Source organism: Coenobita brevimanus, chromosome 27 (genome assembly GCF_032717465.1).
Source record: "Coenobita brevimanus isolate Jiangsu-jjx chromosome 27, ASM3271746v2, whole genome shotgun sequence".
Lineage (NCBI taxonomy): Eukaryota > Metazoa > Arthropoda > Malacostraca > Decapoda > Coenobitidae > Coenobita > Coenobita brevimanus.
In genome coordinates this window covers 21,432,371-21,457,618 of record NC_136980.1, presented here as the reverse complement: position 1 = coordinate 21,457,618, position 25,248 = coordinate 21,432,371, and the positions used below count along the sequence as shown (strand labels likewise).

Genomic DNA, 25,248 nt, shown 5'->3' with positions numbered 1-25,248 from the left:
ATCCAAATCTTACGATATCCGCAATCGTCCTTTTCTTTCACATATTTATAACACCGTTTAATAGGATTTTATCTAAAGCGATACATTATGCCACAAAAAAGTCCAGTCTTCCTTGTAGAGGATGTACTTCTTTCAACCTGAATATGATCTCTCAAAAGGCAAAAAGAACTCAATATAGTTTAAGCAAACAGAAGGAAGAGTAAAATCCTGGCGTAACAACCAAACATCAAATTGACATCAATCATTCAGTTAATATAGATCAGGTCATCTCTAATCTTTCCTCAAGGCTTTTGACTTGGGAAGAGAAAGATGTGTATGATGATCACATGCCGTATCCTCCCGTCACCTCAACACAGGCTCCCACCATGTAGCTGCTCCGCTCGTTCAGCAGAAAAGCCACCACTTCAGCCACTTCTGCATTTGGCGAGAAAAACGTATAAAACAAAATAATATAAATATTTGCAAAGCTAATAAAGTTTAGTAAGTTTGTCAAGTTTGTCCGTTAACTACAGCTGAAAGTAAATCGACGGTTGCGTGTGGTATTACTGGAGAATGTTTGGATGCTTTCCTTCTCAATCACGCTGGTATGTAATTGTGATTGTCTCTTGCCATTAAATACTGCCGGCACATGTTCTGTTGAGCCCCGGCACTTGTTCCTTCCACTGAAATTCACTTCCTTACCAACTAATTCTTCCCCTGCCCCCTCCTTTCTACCGACTTGGTGGTCAACCACCAACATCTGGTTATTTCCTTTCCCTCACACAGGCTGTATCATCGTTAGAGGGCTGCCCTGAAAATTTACACAAAGTGATAAGTATGATAATGGAGCTTTGTGACTGAACCCATGATTTACTAGTCCTGTACTTTTTTTTTTCTTAGACCAGCCTCCCCAGTTGCTTCTCTTCGTACATTCAGCCGTCATCCTAAACCTTCCGTCTAACACATATCGGTAATATCATTTCTAACCTCACTCTAGCCTTCAAATTAACTTGTGTACCACAGCTTTTGTACAGAAAACATAACTGCAGTTTCCAGAAATGAACAGTAGAAAGGTAATATAAACTAAACTTTGGAAAAGTATCCCAAGAAAATTAGTCAGTAATTATGTAACCATGAACAACATGGAAAAAGTGTACACAAGCAAAGAGAAACAAACTATAGAAAATCAATACATACAAAAAAAAATAAAATAAAATAAAAAAAATAAATAAAAAGAAAGTAACTTTTCTGGATGAAGCTGGTTTAGAATTATACACAGTAGATGGTCAAGAGATTACAGTAAAAGGTATGATAAGATTAAATCTCAGTTTCACAGAAACTACAAGACCATTCTCTGCATTGTTCTATATCGTTGAAAACTTAGCAATTAAAGCTCATATGTTACTGGGCTTAAGATCCATGAGAACTGAGAACATAACTATACTCCCACAAATGAATGGAATAGACTTTGATAATGAATTCATAGAGGAAATACTTTCAGAGCCCTCACCGATTGGTAGAAGAGAGCCAAAAAGAATTGGTAATATTAAAGGCTTAAACAAACATACACAAACAGATGAGTGTATAAATCCACTTACACCAGCAACCCCATCCTCCAGAATTAGTGACCCAGATAACAGTACTGATTTATCAATTTTTCCAGCCCATCTCACTAATGATTTGGTTATACCACCTAATTCATACATGAAGGTTACCATAAAGAGCAAATTACGGAATAGTACTGTTCTTGTCTTAGAAGAATTATGTAAAGTAAAGGGATTGTCAGTAGAAAACGCATTATGTCATACGAACGACGAAGGGCTAACTCAGATATTCATTATTAATCACATGAATGGGGAAGTTCAGTTGAAGAAGGGAACTTGCATAGTTAATATTGAAAAATGTTTCGCCCCTGTGAAGGAAATAAATATTGGTGGAGTAACAAGTGAGATAAAATCTACGGATAGAGAAAGAATAAAGAGAATTTAATTCACTCAGGTGAATTTGACGAAGAAAATGATTTGTTAACCCTGCTGGAAACACACAGGGACACCGTAGCATTGCCCGGAGAACAATTAGGGTGTACTAACTTGATTAATCACATGATTAATGTGCACCCAGAAACACCACCAATTTTCGTACCAGCTTATCGCATACCACACTCCCAACGTACACTTGCAAATCAGTATGTCGATGAAATGTTAAAGCTTGGAATTATTGAGCCTTCAGTTTCTCCGTGGAACGCTTCCCTTTTCTTTGTGCCCAAGAGAAATGGAGAAATGCGTGCGGTAGTAGATTACCGTAAACTAAATAATCACACAATACCAGACAGATTTCCCATGCCATTGCTAAGTGATGTTCTACAGAATATTGGTCCTGAGAATAATATATTCTCGACCATCGATCTCCTAAACGGATACTATCAGATTCCGGTATCTCAGGAGTCACGTAAATACACTGCCTTTTCAACAAACAGAGGCCATTATCAATATACAAGAATGCCAATGGGACTGAGGACAGCCCCCGGTACGTTCCAGCGTCTTATGAATTACGTATTGTCCGGAATTTTAGGACAAGGAATATTTGTTTATCTTGACGATATTATTATCGCAACGAAGAATATTAAGGATCATCTCAGGAAATTAGACTTACTCTTACAAAAGCTTAGTGATGCTGGATTAAAAATTAAACTTTCTAAATGCAAATTTTGCTTTAAGGAAATAAATTTCTTAGGCCACAAATTAAGTTCTGATGGTATTCACACCACTGATGACAAAATACAGGCAGTGAGAGATTTTCCTGAACCCACTACGACTGACGAAGTTAGACAATTTTTAGGTCTGGCTGGGTACTATAGGTCCTTCGTACCACAGTTCTCTCATATAGCCTTCCCTCTATTCCAACTACTCAAAAAAGATGCTGTATTCCAATGGGAAGAAGAACAAAAAAGGGCATTTAACAATCTAAAAATTAAACTAACAAATGCACCTTGTTTAGCATATCCGAATTACACGAAATCATTTCTTATTTGTACAGAGTTAAAGGATTAGGGGCTGTACTGATGCAGGAAGATAAAAGAGGAAAGAATCAACCAATTGCATTTGCCAGCAGACAAACAAGAGGTGCGGAGAAAAATTATAGCACTACAGACTTAGAGGCACTTGCAGTGATTTTTGCATTACAAAAGTTTCGAGATTTGGTATATGGTTACGAAATCCACTTACTGTATTCACCGACCATAAACCACTGGTGGGTATGTTTAAAGAAAAACTCCTTTCTGGGAGGAGAGCAAGATGGAAATGTACAGTTGAAAACTACAATGTACAAATTCATTATATACAAGGTAAAATGAATATAGTAGCTGACGCATTATCTAGGAACCCGAACACAATTCAGGTCGCGGCGTTAGATCTCAAAGGAAATATCCCAAACCACGAGGATATTGCAAAGGCACAAAGACTTGACCCAGTATGGTCAAAAGTAATATACAAGTTAGAAAGTGGAGATGACATACAATTACCCAAACTTCATGTTCCACTTGAACAATTCACAATGGTCAATAATACATTATACAAAATTAACTCTAAACAACCAAAACGCCAAAGAAATACTAACCAGTTGGTAGTACCTAATGACATGATACCCCAAGTATTACGAATGATACACGACAGCCCCCATGCAGGACACCCTGGAAAGGATAAGACATTCAACCAAGCCCAGCTATTATATTACTGGCCTTCATTACGAAGAGATATAAACAATCATATAGACAGATGCGAATCATGTGCGAAACACAAAGGATACCCAATCACACCTGCACCGATGGGTAATTACCCAGTACCACATCAACCATGGGACGTTGTCGCTGTTGATTTACTCAAGATGCCATTATCATACAATAATAACCTATACTTATTCGTAGCAACGGATCATTTTTCCCGTTATGTCATTTTAGCTTCAATTAAAGATAAGACAGCAGAGACAGTAGCAAAGGCAATAACAGATAATGTAATATGTCGCTTTACTACCCCAAAGGTATTAATAAGTGATAATGGAGGAGAATTTAATTCTGAGATCTTACAAGAAATATGTAAACAATACAACATCAAAAAGGTTAACGTTTTGGCCTATCACCCAGCATCGAATGGGTTGGTAGAGAGACAAAATAAAAAGGTATTAGATGTGCTACGACACATTCTCAGTGAAAATTATGCAAGCTGGGATGATTGGATTCCCAGAGTAGAGGCCTCCATTAATGGGTCTATAAATAAATCCATTGGTGACACACCACATTTCATTATATATGGCACAGATAAAAAATTACCATATGAGCTCCTAGAAGGTGACAGCATGCCTATATACAATTACGATGATTACTCTAAACTCCGTTTACGTGAATTCCAGGACATTCACAAAAGAGTGAAAAAACAATTAACGATGTCCAAGGAAGAAATGACGGAGGCATTTAACAAGAAGGCAAAAGATTCACCTATCAGCTTAGGAGACATTGTTTACGGAGTCATTCATACGAGAGACAATAAATTATCCCCTAAATTTGAGGGCCCATACAGAGTAATTAACATAAAAGCAAACAAAGTTTTAATTAAGTCACTTTCAAGTGGCGAAGAAAAACAAGTTCATATTGACCATTTAAAACGAGTTTCAAGGGAATTATCACATAATTATTCAGCCTCGGATACAACCGAACAGGTGAACGTACCTCAAGAAACCAAGCAAGAACACAACAATGATTACAAAAAGAAATTAAGGTCATATACCAAACAATCGAACATAGGTGCAACTATTCCAATGAAATCTACAGTACATCATTTACGAGAATTAAATATCGATTTAAACTCCTTCTATAAATGAAATAACAGCCAACCGTAACGCACATCATCACTATCATCAACCACAGCTTTATAGGAAATTAATAGATTTTTTTTTCGGTAGGTTACGATGAAGGGACTTATGCTATGGATTCTCCTATACATAGTAAGAGTATATGCGCACCTAGACCCCAAGCATATAGTACGACAAGGATGCCTCATAGCTCCAACGGCCACGACTACAATCGTCAAGGACGTCATGAGTACTGAAATAAGTCTAGATTACTTGTATGACTTACCTACTTATGTAGAAAGACTTGCGACGCCGATGCGAACTCTGGACTTCAAGATAGGGAATTATGTTTCACAGGCACATAACACCAAGGAAGTGGATGAAATGGTGAAGTTAGCGAAATGGAAACTAGAACAGGCGAAGTCAACTATGCTCGTCATGATCCAAGATCTCCCATCTTATGGAACGGAGGTACTGAGCGACAGGAACAATATCACACGTACTCGCCAAAAGCGCGGTTTGTTCGATCTGGGCAGCGCAATTCTTGGGAACATCTTTGGATTGGCTACAGAGGATGACCTTAAAGAAATAAACAACAAATTTAATAAGATAGCTCAGGTACTAACATACCAAGATAAATTCATCACAGGACAGAACTCGGCAATGAAGACAATTGTGAAAAACCTGAAACAAGCAGAAAACGTAGCTCTCGAGAGTGTAGATAAAATAAATGACTTAGAGGGCAACGTTACTCTTTTCCAGCACTTCTCCATCATCACAGAACATATTGACACGATTCTACTACATTTAGAGAACACTAGAGATCATTTCAGGGCACTTATGCAAGGAATTTCGAATGCTGGTGATGGCAAGATCACAAATGACTTACTCCCAGTTCATGAGTTACGTCAGATAGTTAGTCAAGGCATACATAAACATAAATTGAAGCCATTGTTCCGCAGTAGGGAATTTATGCAATATTACCCGTACTTAGAAGCAACACTAACACCAACATCAGTGATAGTTCATGTACCATTCATCACGGAAGACCTGTTCACAGTATACCAAATACACCCCTTCCCCTATAGAAACAACAACACTTTGGTCATCATCAACATCAACACAGACACCGAACTCATCATGGTCTCCAAGAGACGAGACACTGTCACTTTCGCAAGTGAGTCAACGATTGAGCGAAAGTGCCGCACATCCTTACATGCTGTTCATCTTTGTCCTGCATACATTTTCACGTTTCAGCCTACTGATACGGTCCCTTGTGAAATGGCTATCATCAGCAATAACAATATTCATCATCATTGCAACTTCACTTTTGCTCCAGATAAACTTGTACACCATCAACACATTGGACACTCGCAGTTTTTTTATTTCCCTCATAACACATCAGTTTACATAGTCTGTCCAGATATACCACCATCTCATACATCAGCCTCAGGATTATACATAGCACCAGACTACTGTGCGGTATTTACACCATCCATGTCTACTTTTTCCACCATCAATCACTACGCCATTATCAACCATACACACAAACATTTCCACCCACTGCCTAATATGAACTTAAACATGAGCACAAGTATTAAGCTGACTTCACCTAAGTTTGAAACTATGCAGCTGATCAATGAAACAATGAAGCCCTGGGAAGATTTGAGTTTGAGTATGTTCAACCCATATTATGTGTATAGCCCAGCACCTACTGTCTTTATAATCATCTGCATTGTAGTTGCAGTATTGCTGTTGGCAATGCACAGAATGCATGCAAGAATTGCTAATTTGGAGTCATTGTTTAGTGGGGGGAGAGTTAACATCACAGTTAACCACCCTGAATGAAGTGTATATATTTTGTATATAGTATTAATTATATATATAAAAAATATATACACTATATATATATATATATATATATATATATATATATACAATATATATATATATATATATATATATATATATATATATATAATAATACAAAGAAGAATGACCCATATATGACAGACCAGTACCATTATCTTTGAATGAAATATTAATAACTCTTACAATAATCTTAATTTTAAACTATTTTTATTCTTGCATGTATGCATTTCACTATAATATCCCAAGTACATACTGTATTACAGTTAAATAATTTACTTTAATGCATTTATTCAAATATGTATACAACTTATTTAAAATGTAATATTACTGAATAATCACTATTTACTATGAATAATATATGTATACAATATTCATACAATTATGTTACTTTACAATATTATGTATTTCACTTAATTAGCTTATAAGTTCATTATGATGTGTATGTAGTATGTTTTAATATGTTATAACTATTAACCCGCCCCGTCCCGACGACGTATGGGTACGTCACCACGATTTGCATTTGCCAGTCCCGGCGACGTACCAGTACGTCGTGCAATTGCAAGGTACCTAATTTGCACAATTTTCAATTTTCGCACGTGATTTTTCGTATGTATACACGGGACACCTTCCTCTATTCCTGTACAAGATACCAAGCAGGGACAATGCCTTACACTGCATAACCTCCCCCCTCCCCCCCTCACGCCATTGTCTTGGCAAAGGACCTGTTACCAGTGACCTGGCTAGTAAAGTTATTCAGGGCCAGAGTGATTCCCCAATAGATGACAATGTGGAGGACAATGTTTACATAGCATTAGAAGAAGAAACAGCCAGAAATAATGATCAGGTAGTGTGGCAAAAATAGGTCAGGTATGGTGATTAGTTAGTGAGTGAAACAATGCTTATAATGCCTTTATTACTGCTTGAAAACCAATATACTGTCATACTACATATACATTTGTACCAAGTAAATAAATAAATACCGTTTATGAGTGGATAAAATAGTTACCCTCCCATAGAACTCGTTTTCTTTGGTGCCAGCATGTTAGAAAACCCACTCAGGTAAGGAGGAACTCGTACCTGGATTGGGCACTTTAAACCTCAGGAGAGCGATTTCTCTATGAATTTTCGATGTTTCTCACCAAAAGCGAAGGTTTTAGCCAAAAAAAAAAAAATCGAAAATACCTCGGGACTGGGGGATGTCAGAGGTGCGGAAAACCTCGGGACGTGACGGGTTAAATGTCGATGGTACGCCATTTTCGCGCGGCCGAGCAAATGTAGGACTACATAATAGATAGATAGATAGATAAATAGATAGAGAGACAGATAGAGGCAGGAAGTCAAATGATGAGAAGGTGTTGTGTCTGCGAGAATCGAGCAGTGCTAAACATGCTTACACCCTCTTAACACTGAGGAAAGCTGACGACGGCGGCCAGTAAGGAGATGATGCAGTTAGCTGTCAGCAGTCCTCTCGTGAACAAAGATCCACGAGGAACACACGTGACACACCCCTGCTACACCAGATTTTAGGAAAGAGAGGGTAGAAGGAGACAAGCGACCCTAGAGAGAGGTCGAGACGGAGATTAGCCTTAGAATAGAAAGAGAGAGAGAGAGCGAGACAGGGAGGTAGCTACCCGGGACTTATACTCTTCCCATGGGAGAGACCTGTTTAATATTTCCAAGACAAATAAAAATAGTCCCATACTATTCTTTACCTCTCCCGTCACTACATGACATCTGGTGGGGAAACTACTACAAGACATAAAAGCCGCTCGACCACAAGTCTAAAATATACTTCTCTACAAGTAACTACAAAGTCTTTATGACAGTAGTACAGAACTGCATTATTAAGCATTCAATCTATTACCTTATGAGATACATTCGCTACAAGTCAAAGACCAGCTTAGGACCGTACATATTATATATTAGACTTATTACAAGTTAAAATAAGGTAGACGCGACCTTTCTTTTCCTCGCGCACACACACACACACACATACACACAACATCAAAGTTATGTCCCACATTTACCACCATACTTGCTCCCCAAGCAAACACTTACAAAACACCTCATACTCCAGTTGACACCCACACCTACACATCCCTCATTACACGTTCATTCGACACAAAACCATTTAGGAAAAAGAAGGAAGAAAACAAAACCGTCATCATCATTATTGTCATCATCCCAACTTCTTTTTCCCAGCCAGGAATAGAGAATTAACTGTTTATATACAGAGGATATATATCTGTCAGCTGACCACAAGTATTTGTCTCATAAATCGTCTCTCTTTAGCCATTCAGTTCTTTTTCCCTCTACACTCATACCTTTCACTTACACCTCCACAATCACACTTCACATTTTTAACCATCATAACACATACGCCAACCACTCACACTTACTCGCATCCATACTCTACATCCTCATCCACACTGACACATACATCTACAGTATACCCACCTTCACCCACACCTGTCTCCACCCACACTCACACCCACACCCACACCCACATTCAGAATCACAACTACCAAAGCATCACGACTACACCCATTTAAACTCACTTCCACTTAAACCCACTCTTACCTACACCCACACTCACTAAACTCACATCCTTTTTACTCAAACTTTTCCTAACATTTCCATCGCACCCCCCCACCAACAACCAAGCCCGTTGCAGTCGTGAGGGGGCTCTGGGGACTGGGGCTGGGGCCTCATGGTGGGGGTGATGTTGCTCTGTGCTGCTCTCCCCGCCCTCGGGTCCCGGCCCTTGGCCCTACAAATTTTGCTTGGTCTTTTTTCTTCTCTTCATTTTTTTTTCTTCATTTCGTCCCACCTTCTTAAGGTGTGAGAGCCGTGCCAATAGGATGCGAGGCTGTCTCTTATGCCAACCGCAAACGGCCTCAGGGAACCATGGGTACGGTAGCCCTTTGTCTCTTTCACCTTTATTCCTGACTCGGGCTCTCAGGAGTGGACCAGTTTATTTCCCGCATTGTACAATTCGGTTCACCATGGCCAATAATGAATCTACTCCCCCAGTTCAAGGAGCAATGGGAGATATTCCTTCTAAACCTTCTCCCAGTCAGGTGGATCCCCCTTCCCCTATTTTTCTGCCCATTTCCTCCTCTTCCTATTCTACTATTTCTTCTTCTACCCCCCCTCCTCCATCCTCCCCTTTTTCCGAACCTCCCCTGAATATCTTCGATTTGGGTGCGCCAAACATGGCCAAAATATTTCAACGTCCAACCAGTGACTAACGACCTCACTTTCTATCTCTCTCTCTCTCTCTCTCTCTCTCTCCTCTGACAAATAGGTCCTGATATCACATTTGCTGCACGCCCTATTGGTGACCGACTCCTGACTGTTCAAGCTGTTGTGCTGGCTGAAAAGGTATTGTTTATTACTAACAGACCCTTCGGTCACTCTATCACCGGCGATACAGATGTCCACCTAAACTCTACCACCAGAACCATGCTGATCCCGTCCTATTTATCTGTAGGTGACCACAGTTTTTCTGAATATTATGCTGACATCCAAAAATTTTGTCTGCCCAACACCTTCCTGTACTTTCTGTTCAGTGCTACAAGCATCCTCCTCAGGGGTGTCGGAAATATTCAGCCAACATAGCGAAGATCAGCTTCAGGGGTTGAGACCTTCTCATCTCTGTTATTGTTGGTGGTACATTACTTCAGGTCAAGGAATACACGCCTCGTCCTCAACATTGTTCTTCCTGTTGGCAATAAGGTCACCCAGCTAAATACGGGGCCACACAGCCTGCGTGGCTGAGATGCAAGTCTGCCCGAACTGCCAAGGCTCTCATGCCACCTCATCTTGAAAATGTCTGGGCTACAACTCTGAAACTGAAGTCTCCAGGATTTGCTGGAAAGAAGGTTTCTCCTTCTGTGCAGCCCATCAACATGCCCGTGACTTAGGATTCTCTTCCTGTATCAATTTTGCTCAAGTGACCCGTCCTGTCTCCACTACCTATGCTGTCTCTCAATCCCACCCCACTGCAAGTATCACAACCTCTAACTCCTTTTCTGTACTCGCCTCCCTATTTGACATGCCTGCTCCCTTGATGTCGCCAGTCTTTAACTCCTTTACTGTCTCGGCCTCTTTTTGTGTCTCTAATCATATCTCCACGTTATATATCCCTCCATCTGTCACTGTTGTCTCCTCTCCCTCTGTTTCTGTTCTCCCCTCTTCCTCCTCCCCTTCTCCCCCTTCCTATTCTACTCCTTTCTTTCAGGCCCCTCCTGTTTCTCTTTCCACCTCTTTCTCTGTTCTAGACTTCTCAACTCCTACCTCCTCCCTGTCGCCTTTATTATCCACTCCTCTTTCTTCCTCTCATCATCCTTCCCGTTCTGCTGCTTCTCCTCGCACTTCTTCTTCTCTACGTCAACGACTACTCCCTCTGCCACAGCGTGGTGCCTGCAGTCTGCTTCCCTCTGGTAAACATGGGCTACCCTCCACTGCTTCGGATGCCAAAGGTTCCACAAAACCCTCACGTTCTACCACGGCTTGTAAGATACGTACCGCTAGTCCCTCGCTCTCTGTGATGCCTACTCCAATGAAGATCCCTGAATCGACTCCATGGTCTGGTCCCATCTCTACCACATCACCGCTAGCCATTTTACAACGTGTTCCTCCTCCCCTGTCAACATTGCAGACGACACTCCCTACAATTGCTGAGGGGGAAACCCTCACTGACATCATGGATTTTCTGGTGACTCCTTAACAGGACCCCATGAGTCCCGAAATCGTGCCTTATGAGGCTGAAGTCAATTCGGCTCCTTCTGATCTCCCTCCTACTCCCCTCCCTCCTTCCCCTCCTGCCCCCCTCTCTTCTTGTTCTACTCCCTCTTCTTTATCCCTCTCAATGCCACTGGGCTATAATGACTGTCCCACTCGTCCTCCTCTTCCACCCTCTGCTCCTATTCCTGCTATCATACCGACTTGGTGATGTATGGTGCTCGTCTGTCGTAAATTTTATTTCTTGTTTATTATATTTTATCTTTTATGTTTTATTTGATCTATCTTAGTCTTTGTACTTTTCTTTTGTTTTACCTTTATATGGTGTTGTAAACTTTAGTATATCTTTCACAGTGAAACCTTCGAAGTTTTACGGCCCATCGTAATAACCATAATAGTAGTGGCAGTAGTAATTGTTCCCTAGGCAGTCTGGCCGAACAGCCCCGAGTCTCTAAGGATGGTCACGGCAGAGACCGGGCTTTCCCACAAAGAACTCAAGGAGTGTATGTTGTGTTGTTGGCACAGGTGATTGTGTGCAATGCAGTTCTCCATAATGTGTTTAATGGTATGGGGTGCTGTGTTCCATCCCGGGCAGACGTCAATGACGGAGTCATCCAGCCTCTTCTGATAGTTCAAGAGAGCTGGATGATGCCCACATCTCAGCCTGGCCAGGTGGACCCTGTCCTCACGAGGGAGACAGGATTCAGAAGGGTGATATCAGGAGGCTGTTCATGCAGCAGTGTGTTATCTTTAAGTGATTGAACGGGGCAGCAAGTGATTTGAGTGTGGATGTTTCTGGAAGCTGGACTGAGGCATGCAAGGGGGTAGAGATGACAGTATTTGTGTGTGACATTGTGTGCTGGGTGTTGTTTTGATGTTCACTAGTGTGTGTCAATGTGCTGCTATATAGTGTAGTGGATGGTGCGACTTTGTGGAGGCTGAGGCGAGAATTTGTGTGCCTCTCATGCCTAGATGATCTTTAACTTTGAGGACTTTGGTTTCTTGGTGTAAGTGGTCTGTAGGTGTAGTAGCTGTGCAATCAGTGATTATTTTTAAGGCCTTGTTCTGTATGGCCTAGAGAGTGTTGTAGTGTGTTTTAATGAGGTTAGAAGCCGAAGCAGGGCTTGCATAATTCATCACTGAACGTATATATTCATTGTATACTATGGTGGTGGTTTCTTTGTTGTATCCAAATGTATGCGCAAGCTTCCTTAAGGCGTTGAGTCTTGGGTGTTAAGTTATCTCTAATGTTTGTGATGTGTTGTTGAAATGGCATTAATGTATTGTATGTTACACCAAGGAATGTGTGTGTGTGTGTGTGTGTGTGTGTGTGTGTGTGTGTGTGTGTGTGTGTGTGTGTGTGTGTTAGGGGAGACTTGTTTATTGTGAGGTGTGGAATGTGACTGTTCTGCTGTCCAGTTTGTGAGAAGGATCACTGTAGATTTGGATGGGGCTATTTTGAGCCTATTTGTGGTGAACCATTCGTCTATAGTGTTAAGGTAAGGTTGGAGGATGTGTACGGCTGTGCTGGCGTTTTGGTGTGTACATGTTATTGTTGTGTCACCTGCATAGGAAGCTATATGTATCTGTGGTGCGTGGGGGGTATGTCGTGCAAGTATAGCTTAAAGAGAGTAGGGGACAAAACAGATCCTTGGGGGACGCCGTTTGTAAAGTTTCTGATGTTCGATGATTGACTGGTAAATGTTACTTGTGCACATCTGCCTGCTAAATAGTTTCCCAGCCATCTTTTTGTGTTATTGTGTATGTTTTTGTTGAATATTTTGTTTGTGAGGTTGTGGCAGGGGATGGCATCCAAAGCTTTGTTAATGTTTATTGTGATTAGGAGTGTTCTGTGTGGTGGCCTAGCTGATTTGATGCCACCAAACACTGTCTGTGTTAGGTCTGTAAGAAGAGTGTTTGTGGAGTGTAGTGGCCTAAAAACCATGTTGTGATGGGGCTAGGGGGATATGAGGTGTGAGTAGCTGTGATACCAGTCGCTCAGTGATTGTTTTGGGGGTGCAGAGAAGTGTCATGGGGCGGTGTGAGGAACGTAATGTGGGGTCTTTTTTGGGTTTGGGGATAGTGATGATAGTGCCATGCTTCCAGATGTTGAGTATTATGTTGTGTGAGTAACTGTAGTCTGTTATGTTGGTGAGTGCTTGTATGCCTTTGTCACGGGGTTTTTATAATTTCCGGGTAATTTAGATATAAATGGTTAAATATTATTTAATTTGATAATAATATTCAATAATATTGAAGAGCAAAGACAATGATTGTCTTGCTACATCAAGCAACGATTACTTTACGCTGACTTGCTAAGATTCTCAAGAACGAGAATTTATAAACTTTCTCAACAGTACACAGCAGAGACTAATTACTCACAATTGCTGAATTACTGTACTGTTAGCCTCTGGAGAAAGTTACATCACCCCTGACAATAAATAACTAATACTAACATCAGGTTCTTGCCGATGCTTAACTCCCAGATGGCACAACGGATATTAAGTTAAAACAACAAGACTGGTCTAAGTACCAGTTATGAAAGCAAACGTTTATGCAAGCTAGGAGCTATATGGAAAATAAGCTTAATTTGGATTAAATGAAACAAGATTTTACTTTACATTGAAGCTCAAGAAATAGAACTGTTAAATTTATTAATCACAAAAAATAAATTTAACGTTACAATTCAAATCAATTAAATGAGACGCACTCGCTCACTCACACAGAAGCTAAATACTTACGCCTAGGAAAAAACACCTTAACTAAGCTCTTAAAACTAGGAAATACACAAAAGAAATACTATAGTCGATGAATGCTGCGTATCACCCAGGCTGAACTAGGATGGAAGTACTGAAGAACTGTGGAGTTTGGGTACTAGCTGACCTCACACTGCTAACACAGGACCTCTCTCCGTCGCAGCAACAACTGGACTGAATTCAAATACATTGTATGGGCAGGACGCAAGGCGTGGCTAACGGCTGAGGGAAGCAGAGGCAAACGATAAAGAACCAATTGTATCGCTCAGTAGCGCACTTAGTGACGTGCATTAAATCGGTCACCTTTTGAAAACGGTGACGAATGTTTTGAAAAGTATACTCGAAATGGAGAGAGAAACGGTTAACTGAGCGATACACAGTGAGTTTTCCACTAATAGTTCGTGGCTTCTCACAAAAGGGAAATGTCGCGAACTGATTCGTGACATTACGCCCTTAGAAAGTTAAATTTTTTCCTTATGGGAAAAAATTTGTGGATATATATATATATATGTACACATCCTAAGTCATTCGCACAAGATTCACACTGTGGTGTGTGTGCTATCCTGCTACAGGAGAAAGTCGCAGTCGCCAGTGAGCGAAAAAACCTCGTATTTACGTTAACCCTTTAACCGCGGGTATTGTTTTGGCCTGACTGTCCTCTCCCGCGGGGGTTTCAGCCAAATGTAAACAAACCTTTAAACCTTAATAACTCTGCACAGAATAAAGCTAGAGAAAAAAATAAGGTACCATTAGAAAGTATTAACCTTCAGCTTTCCATTGATGTAGGTTTCATGACTCTGTTGACTTTCACAGGACGGGCAGTGCCGTTAGAAGTGAGGGGTGTAAAATCACTATTTTTCGCTCACACACCATTACCTTCGCTCATACACCATTACCAAATGCCAACCTCATTCTGATAATAATACTATAAACATATATGAACACTGCACATACGATAAACACCCACTCTGTGTTCACTGAGGCAGGTAAAAGGCACTGTAATTACCTGCACTTTACTGCCACATCAGCGGTGTTGTAATCACTATTTTTCGCTCACACACCATTACCAAATGCCAACCTCATTCTGATAATAGTACTATAAACATATATGAACACTGCACATACGATAAACACCCACTCTGTGTTCACTGAGGCAGGTAAAAGGCACTGTAATTGCCCGCACTTCACTGCCATATCAGCGGTGTTGTAATCACTATTTTTCGCTCACACACCATTACCAAATGCCAACCTCATTCTGATAATAATACTATAAACATATATGAACACTGCACATACGATTAACACCCACTCTGTGTTCACTAAGGCAGGTAAAAGGCACTGTAATTGCCTGCACTTCACTATCACATCAGCAGTGTTGTCACTCAAACAGCTGGACAGATACTGATGCGTGTTTGGTCCGGGGTGGGGTGGGGGGCCCAGGGGGTGGGAGGTGGGGCCCCAGGGTGGGGAAGAGGGAGGTGGAGGTCGGCTGGAGTGAAAGAACTTAATAGCTACTCTCCCTTGAAACAATTGGCGCACGGAAAAAACGCGGGGTATTCAAAATATTCACAAACATTCGAGAATGACACCCGCGGTTTGGTCCAGTTTTTGCAGTGTCATTCTGGAATGACACCCGCGGTTAAAGGGTTAATAGAAACAAGCTTGAGGGAAAAACTCCGTGACGACTGTGAAAATCCTGTACTCAGGTCAAACTGAGCGAAAGTTCGCTACATTTACATTAACAACTAATTGTTATGTAGTGTAGTGTATGTAATACAAGGTGTAGGTGTGACAGTAGTAGTGTAACTGTACCTACGTGTAAAATGACAGTAATACAAATTTATAGTAAAATAATGATGACGAGGCAGAAGAGAAGGGGCGGCAGCATGCAACAGGAACGGCCAGCTGATCTGCACGGCAATGCTGCACCCACCAGCTACACCTGCGAAAAGAATTAAGGTGGAGCATCAAAACTGTTATTTCTGTCTCTCTCTCTCTCTGCCTAGCAATCAGTACTTGTCATTATTAACCAAGAAACGTAATTCTTGAATTCACAAATTGCTTAGAACCCTTATAGCTTACTGGTTAACGCTTTCATTATTAACCAGGAAACGTGCCAGTTCTTGAATTCACAAATTGCTTAGAACGGGCAGTTTACTGGTTAACCTAACTCTACACTTACGAGTAATACAGGAAGCTGAAAATCGCTACGCAATCTCGGGCAGGTCACGTTTTAACACCCACCGTGGGTGTGAACACTCATGTGGGTAATGTGCATTCTCCGGGAATCCTCAGAGAGGCCCACAGCTCGAGACATTCCACAAGGTAATTCATACACAGCCTCGGACTGTCTCTGCAAGGTTCTCAAACTTCCCCCTTAACTTATGGTATACATGTATGTACAAGCCCTGGATATACTGTGTCCTGTAGGGCCAACGAGTGAGACGTCTGGTCTACACTTTTAACTGGGAACCAGGCTGGTCCTTGGATTACTCAAATCGCTTAGGATGCCTATTACGGAACCCAACATACAACAGTTGCTAGTTAGTAAGCAGTTAGTAGGCGAGACATCAGGTCTACACCCACATTACCACTACCCTGTCTCTCAACTGACTCAGAGATTACAGGTGTGGTTTCAAATGGCACAGGAAGGACATGTCCCTGATTAGTGGTGTTACTTTGACACACACTGCAGGAACGGACAAAACTATCTATGTCTCGTCCCATCCCTGGCCAGAAAAAGTCAGCTCGGATACGGCCCTGGGTCTTCCTTTTGCCCATGTGACCTCCTGAAGCTGAACAATGACCCCATTGTAACACTGCTAGGCGGTACTTGGCGGGAACGACAAACTGCAGTCGAACCTCGCCCTCGGGTGTTCGTGACTCACGGTAGAACCGTCCTTGTTTGCGAAGGAACTTGGCTCGACCTCCCCGTGAATACTTAATCACTCGACCCTTTGTTTGTTCCGCACGGTAGCAAGTGTCGGGTCAGAATGTTGTTCCTGTACAACAAGTTGACTACACATCAGATCTTGCGGCGATTCAATGATCACTGGGGTGACACAGTCTGGAGCCTCAGCCATGGCTCGTGTTACCGCAGCAGCCGAAGTCTGAGTAGCATCATCGGAGCAACTATCCTTGACTCCAATAATATTGCCTACTATAAGGTCAAATAGAGGCTCTGGCATGACAACTGCTAGTGTCGTACCAGTATAAAATGGAGATGCCACCTGGATACGTGCCTCAGGGAACAATCTCACTGATCCATCAATAAGGCTTGCATGGATCTGTCGACCTGTATACTGCTCAGGCCGAACTAAACTCTGCTTGACAGAGCAACCTGAGGAACCATTGTCTCTCAGGACCTTCGCAGGAATGCCTCCCACAAACCCTGGCTGTACAAGGAAGGTACTGTCACCTGTGGGAGGGCCTGTGGAGGAAGCAGCTAGCCACTCATGAGGCTGCTGAATTGATGTGGCAAACATTGTGCCTTGTGAGTTATAAGATGGAACATTGGCCATCTGTGGAGGGGGGTTCACTGTCACTGTGGGACTAGTGAACTGTGGGGAAGTACCCACACTGGTAGGGACGTGACCACCAGGCTGCTGCTGAAGAATGAAGGCTGCATTCGCTTCCTGCCTCTTTTGAGCTGGTGGTGAAAAGGTTTGTCCCAACGGTCGGTTGCGTGGCTGATACTGCTGTTGGTTAGGGTACTTGTTGTACCTCTTCCACTCAGGTTTCTGAGTGTTTTGCCCCTGGTCCTTCCACTGCGGTTTTGGACCTTGGCCATTATTCTGAGAATGGCCTTGTTGCTGGGGTTCAGTCTGAGACGGCTTCCCAGACTTGGCAGTATCTTTCCTGCTCCAGGTGTTTTGCTTACGAGCTTGATACCCGTATGCAGTAAAGAATGCGTCAGCCTTCTCTACCATTTGGCTGGCATCTTTCACCTGGCAGATCTTAAGCTGTGCTATGAGCTCAGCAGGCCACGACCTCTCTAGCTGTGTACGCAGCATAAGGTCAATTATCCCCTCACGCGTGGAAGGAGTTTCATCTTTTTCCATCCACTCACCTAGGTAAGCAGTGAGACGGTCGAGGAACTGAACAGCTGTCTCCTTGTCTTGGAGACGAGCTCGCATGAACTGAGCTTTGGCGTCGTCTACTGTGAGGCCATACGCTTTAATGAGTGCAGCTTTCATCACTTCATACGTGAGATTGTCTCCACGAATTCTGTGGAGAATATCGAGGGCAGGGCCCTCAAACAGACTAAGAAACTGAAGCCGCTTAGCTGCATCATCGAGCTGGTAAAGCTGAGCCATGTCTTCAAATCGAGCTATGTATGGCTCGATTCGCTCGCCATCTTTGTATGGGGGAAGCTTGATGTGTGGGGTCGCCATAACATGTGCAGGGAGAGCGCTCGTGGAGCTTGAACCAACTGCACCAGATGTGTCTGAAGCCAAGGAATCTCGCTTGAGCTTCAGCACTTCAAGTTCATGTTTTTCTCGTGCTTCTCGCTCGGCAATTCGTGTTCTCGTTCTCTGTCTCGTTGTTCACGCTCGTATTCGCGCTCTTTCTCACGCTGCTCTTGTTCATGTGCACGCTCTCTTCACGCTGTTCGCGCTGTTCTCGCCGTGTTCCAAGTCGAAGTTCGAGCTGTTGTCGCTCTTTTTCTAAGTCGAGCTCGCGTTGTTTTTGTTCGTGTTCACGCTGTTTTTCGCGTTCCTCACGCTGTTCTCGCTCGTACTCGCGCTGTTCTCGCACGTACTCGCGCTGAATTATACGCTCTTCACGAGCATCTTTATCACATTCTTGCGCGGAAATGAACCGTGAGAGTATTTATTCTTTTATTTCAGTTTGGTCCGGAAGGGCCCATATCTTTGGCTTCCTGTAAAAATACGGTGGTAGCCATGTCGCTAACTCAATCTAAATAACTAGCGACTCAGTACTGATTGCTGCTTCGCAAACGAATGCTAATAACCACAAGTAAAGAGTACAGACACAAGCTAGTGGTGACCAGTCTTATCCAGTTAACTGGCAAAGAATAAATCAAAAGTGTAAATGACTGGGAAGACTCAATAATAAACACAATGGGTACGGCGACTTCCCAGAAGCGAATAAAATCGTCTGGCGTTACCAAAATAAACTAGAGTTAAGTACTCTATGGATTGATAAAGCAAAATTCACTTGCTAAATTAACGGTAAACACCAGTAAGCTTGTGCCTATAAACTTTAATGATAAATACCTAAATATGAATGAGTGAGCACTATCTCGTGAATAGCTTTAGAGCTAGGAGTTAATATCCTGGAATGAGGTCGCCAATTGTCACGGGGTTTTTATAATATCACGGTAATTTTGAAATAAATGGTTAAATATTATTTAATTTGATAATAATATTCAATAATATTGAAGAGCAAAGACAATGATTGTCTTGCTACATCAAGCAACGATTACTTTACGCTGACTTGCTAAGATTCTCAAGAACGAGAATTTATAAACTTTCTCAACAGTACACAGCAGAGACTAATTACTCACAATTGCTGAATTACTGTACTGTTAGCCTCTGGAGAAAGTTACATCACCCCTGACAATAAATAACTAATACTAACATCAGGTTCTTGCCGATGCTTAACTCCCAGATGGCACAACGGATATTAAGTTAAAACAACAAGACTGGTCTAAGTACCAGTTATGAAAGCAAACGTTTATGCAAGCTAGGAGCTATATGGAAAATAAGCTTAATTTGGATTAAATGAAACAAGATTTTACTTTACATTGAAGCTCAAGAAATAGAACTGTTAAATTTATTAATCACAAAAAATAAATTTAACGTTACAATTCAAATCAATTAAATGAGACGCACTCGCTCACTCACACAGAAGCTAAATACTTACGCCTAGGAAAAAACACCTTAACTAAGCTCTTAAAACTAGGAAATACACAAAAGAAATACTATAGTCGATGAATGCTGCGTATCACCCAGGCTGAACTAGGATGGAAGTACTGAAGAACTGTGGAGTTTGGGTACTAGCTGACCTCACACTGCTAACACAGGACCTCTCTCCGTCGCAGCAACAACTGGACTGAATTCAAATACATTGTATGGGCAGGACGCAAGGCGTGGCTAACGGCTGAGGGAAGCAGAGGCAAACGATAAAGAACCAATTGTATCGCTCAGTAGCGCACTTAGTGACGTGCATTAAATCGGTCACCTTTTGAAAACGGTGACGAATGTTTTGAAAAGTATACTCGAAATGGAGAGAGAAACGGTTAACTGAGCGATACACAGTGAGTTTTCCACTAATAGTTCGTGGCTTCTCACAAAAGGGAAATGTCGCGAACTGATTCGTGACAGCCTTGTGGTTCAAGGTACTTAAGATGTATGTTGCTTATGTTGTCTGGTTCACAGGCAGATGAGTGCTTAAGGCTACTAATATGCTTCGTCTGGTTGTTAGTGAAAAATGCAAAGTCTGGGCCTGTGTGGAACTGTCTCTTGCGTCGGATGACACGTCGGTCGTTGCGATGGGAGTTTAGATGGCTGACATATGAAAAGTGATTGTTGAGAGTGTTTGCTTGTTTTTTGTTTGAGGGTATGGTGTCTGTTGCTGTGATGGCTGCATGTGCTTGTGTAATGTTGCTGTTAGAGAGTGTGATGCTGTTTAGTGTTTTGTAGAGTTTCCTGGTATTTGTTTTGTGATCAAGTGTTTGGAGATAATATTTCGATTTAGTGTTTGCTGTTCTGATATTTCAATGTTTATTTGAGCATTGAGTTATTGTATTAGTTCTGCGGTGTCTTGTATACTAGGTGTTGTGGAGTGTCGTAGTGTGTTGGGTTGACTGAGGAGGCCTTGAATTTCTGGTGTGAAGTTAGGGTTGTGTCTCTTTCTGTTGCCTCTAGGAATGTGTCTTTTGTCTGCATTTTGAATAATTGTGTTGAAAGTGCGCACAGCGGTGTTGATGTTTGTGATGGGCGTACTGTTTACTGTTTCAAAGTGTTGCTCTGTTTCAGTTGTGAAGGCCTCCCAGTTGTTTCTTTTGTATTTAATGTACGTGTGTCTGTGACCAGCTGGTCTTGGTAGTGATGATGACTGGGAGGTGGTCAGAGCCAAGGGTTTTGACCACTCTCCAGGATGTTGTGGGGACGAGGTTTGGGGATCAAAAGGTGATGTCTGGGGATGATGGGAGGAAGAGGGTTTGGTGTGGGATGTGGATATGTTGATGGAGATTATTGAGTATGAAAAGATTATCTGTTTGGGACTGTAGTACCAGCTTTCTTTCTGTGTCAGGGTTGTTGACATGCCAGGCCAATACCTTGGCATAAATCACCAGCCAGGATGATGTTGGGTATGTTAGTGATGTGTATTTGAGGAGAGTAATTGTGTGGTAGTGTGAGGAACGATTGGGGGGGAATGTATATATTGGTGTGATTTGTTACCAGTGCATATATTAATTGACTGTATTTCTGCTGTGGTGTCATGTGAGGAGAGAAATGACTTCGTGTGTACACTAGTATCTGAAAAGTTGATGGATTGGTGTACCAGTGTGATGAGTCCTCAGTCACTGTCGTCGGCCTGATCTAGTCTACTGGTGGTCATATTATGAAATGTAAGTGTTTTTTGTGTTCTGCATAATTCAGTTTCTTGTAAGATGGCAATGTGTATGTTCTGTTGTTTGACGAATTGGGTGAGTTCTTGTTTTTTGGTGTTTATGCCATCTATGTTTATCTGAAGAATGTTTATGTTGTGTGTAAGGTGTGTGTTGGATGCTGCAGCACGGGGGGGAGGTTGGGATGTGGGTGGAGGGGAAGAGGTAGGAGAAGGTTGTGATGGACGTAATTGATTGATTGATTGAAAATAACTAAAAACTGGCGGCGCAACTGCCAGGGTCATATGCCGCCGGACACCAAAGTAAAAGGTGCAGCTAAATAAAAAAAAATGCATATTCAAAATAAAGTTAAAATCTGTTAGTAGAAATAAAACACTGAAAATAATAAAAGCATAATTTATAAAATATCAATTACTTATAAAAGTGGAAGGAGGCCTGCCTCCTGAAGAAAACTAAAAACATCACTAAAATCGCCAAAGGCTTCACCGAGCATTGAGGACAAACAGTAGGCACCATCTGCCCCTTTATGCCTATGGAGGAATCTCTGACGCAGGTCCCCCAGACTCAGACACTCGACCAGCAAGTGACGGACAGTAAGGGGAACAAGGCAGTCATCACAGCATGGTTGAGTCTCACCACCCATGAGGAACCCATGTGTAATCCGAGAATACCCAATGCGAAGCCTAGCAAGAGCCACCTCCAATCGCCGAGACATGGAGGGAAGAACTCTTGGCACAACCACTCTCTGAAAGATTTCTTTCAGTTTATTATGAGAAACAACATCCCAGTGTCTCTGCCAACATGTACCAACTGCGTACTGCAGGTAAGGTGTTACATCTGAAGCAGGAAGGGGGTAGTCGGTTGGGGGCTGTTGAGAAGACGCAGCTCTAGCTAAAGTATCTGCCCTCTCATTGCCCACCACACCCACATGTGAGAGAACCCAACAGAAGTTCACATGGCGGCCATGACGGCCAAGAAGAAAAATCCACAATAAAAAATTGATAAAATCAATGGATGGGATGCATTAAAAGACTCCAGTGCAGACAGAGCACTACGTGAGTCACTATAAATCACAAAAACGGATTCGGGGAGAGTAAAAATGATTTTAAGAGCATATAAAATTCCAGTCAGCTGTGCCGTATACACTGAAGTAATGCCAGGAAGGCTACCGCCCCTACTAAAGGAGGGGAAAACAACACCAAATCCTACTCAAGTATCAGTCTTAGACCCGTCAGTATAGACGGGGACAGAACCCTCATGAATAGAGGCATGTTCTAAAAAGAGAGAGAGGGACACCTGAGGGGGAAGCGAATCTTTTTTTTTCAACAACAGACCTACAAAACATCACACGAGGGAGTAGCCAAGAACCCACCCTAGGGATCCGATGTGGACAAATTGCCAATCTCGGGACAGAGAGGGCTAACATAACAGACCGGACCCTGTAACCAAATGGCTTCAGGAAATTAGGACGGGTGTCATAAGCAGAAGATTGGGAATCCTGGGAGACGATGGCACAAGAAATTGAGTCTGGAATGCGGTGAAGACGATACCAACACCTCATCATTAGCAACTGGCTTCGCAAATCCAAGGGGAGTACACCAGCATCTACTAACAAACTTGTAATCGGGGATGATCGGAATGCCCCGGTTGCCAGACATATACCAGCATGATGCACAGAAGTTAACAATTGGAGACAGGCATCTGTTGCAGAGGAGTAAACCTCACATCCATATTCAAGTTTAGGAAGAATAAGAGACCTATGCAAGAGGAGCAGGGTCTGACGGTCAGCACCCCAAGAGGTATGAGCTAAAACCTTCAAAAGACTCAAAGCTTTAAGACAAGCCACCTTAACAGAGCGAATATGAGAAACCCAGGTTAGTCGTCTATCAAATAAATGGCCCAGAAACCGCATCTCTTCCACACAGGATATTCTCCTACCATAGAGATACAAGTCTGTGTCTGGGTGAACCCCACGAAGACGACAAAAATGCATAGCCACTGGCTTTGTTAAAGAAAACCGAAACCGCGAGACTCTGCCCAGTCAGAAATTCTATTAAGGGCAAGCTGCAACTTCCTCTCTATCAGAGACATTCTAGATGCGGTGAAGGATATTGAGAGGTCATCGACATATAATGATCCTCGTACACCGTCAGGAAGGACACTGATTACACTGTTAACGGCTACAGCAAACAGAGTAACACTTAGGATACTCCCTTGTGGTACTCCATCTTCTAGTTCACGGGCATTAGAAAGCACTCCTCCCCCTCTGACCCTTAAAAAACTGTTAAATAAAAACTGTTGGATAAAAATAGGCAAGCGCCCACGAAGACCAAACTCATGAAGGGAAAGTAAAATGCCATGATGCCAGGCAGTGTCATATGCCTTCTCCAGATCAAAGAAAACTGTGACCTGGTGTTGGTTAGTGGAGAAAGCCTCACAAACAGAAGATTCCAAGGTCAGCAGTGCATCAGAGGTAGATCGCATTTTTCGAAAACCATACTGGGCAGGGGATAAGTCACCACTCTCCAAAAACCACACAAGCCTAACACTGACCATCTTTTTCCAGAACTTTACATATACATGACGTTAGAGAAATAGGCCGATAATTCGTTGCCTGTAGGTGGTCCTTACCTGGTTTGGGGATGGGGATAACCACAGCAGCACTCCAACAAGCTGGAAACTCACCAGAACACCAGATCTTATTATGCAGTGAAAGCAAAAACAAAGGGGACTCATCAGACAGGTGATGTAGAAAGGCATAAGGAATATCATCATAACCAGGAGAAGAATCATGGCACTGCGACAGAACTGCCTGGAGTTCAGAAATTGAAAATGGAACATTGTAAGGCTCTCCCCCAGCAGAGGCAAAACTGAGACCACAAGACTCTAGGCACCGACGGTGGCAAGCCGAAGGCGTATCTGCATTCCTCTGTGACACACTGGCAAAATGTTCAGCAAGCAACTCTGCAACAGCAAAAGGATCAGCCACAGTTCCACCTGCTGCAGATAAAACGGGAGGAGATGGAACAGTAAATTTCCCTGAAATTTTCCTTACCCGGTTCCACACCTGGGTGATGGAAGTCCTTGAATTGATGGAGGAAACATATCTCTTCCAGGATGAACGCCTGGCCACCTTTAAAACCCGCCTCATATGAGCTCATGCCCTCCGATATGCTATCATATACTGAGGATCCCCACGGTGATGACGAAGTCGAGAGAAGGCGACTCGTTTGGCTCTCACTGCGGAACTGCACTCAGAGTTCCACCAAGGAACTGGACGTTTAGGAAACTGACCCTTCGTTTTTGGAATAGATAATCGGGCTGCTGAGTGCAACACTTTATTGAAATATGACACTGCCTCAGTAAGACAGCCAAATTCATTGACAGAAAGGGAAATGGAACTTAATTCCCTGAAACGTGGCCAGTCTGCCTTATCCAGAAGCCAGCGAGGAA

The 25,248-nt window shown here is 42.4% G+C and overlaps 1 protein-coding gene across 1 annotated transcript in view; it reads right to left on the bottom strand.

Annotated features, from left to right (window-relative positions):
• Nucleotides 1-322: 322 nt before the first annotated feature.
• Nucleotides 323-25,248, bottom strand: part of LOC145394490 (uncharacterized) — a 442,434-nt gene continuing 417,508 nt past the window's right edge. The window contains exon 18 of the mRNA XM_080268339.1: nucleotides 323-414. Coding sequence (XP_080124465.1) covers nucleotides 323-414 — 92 coding nt within the window. The remainder of the gene's footprint in view (nucleotides 415-25,248) is intronic.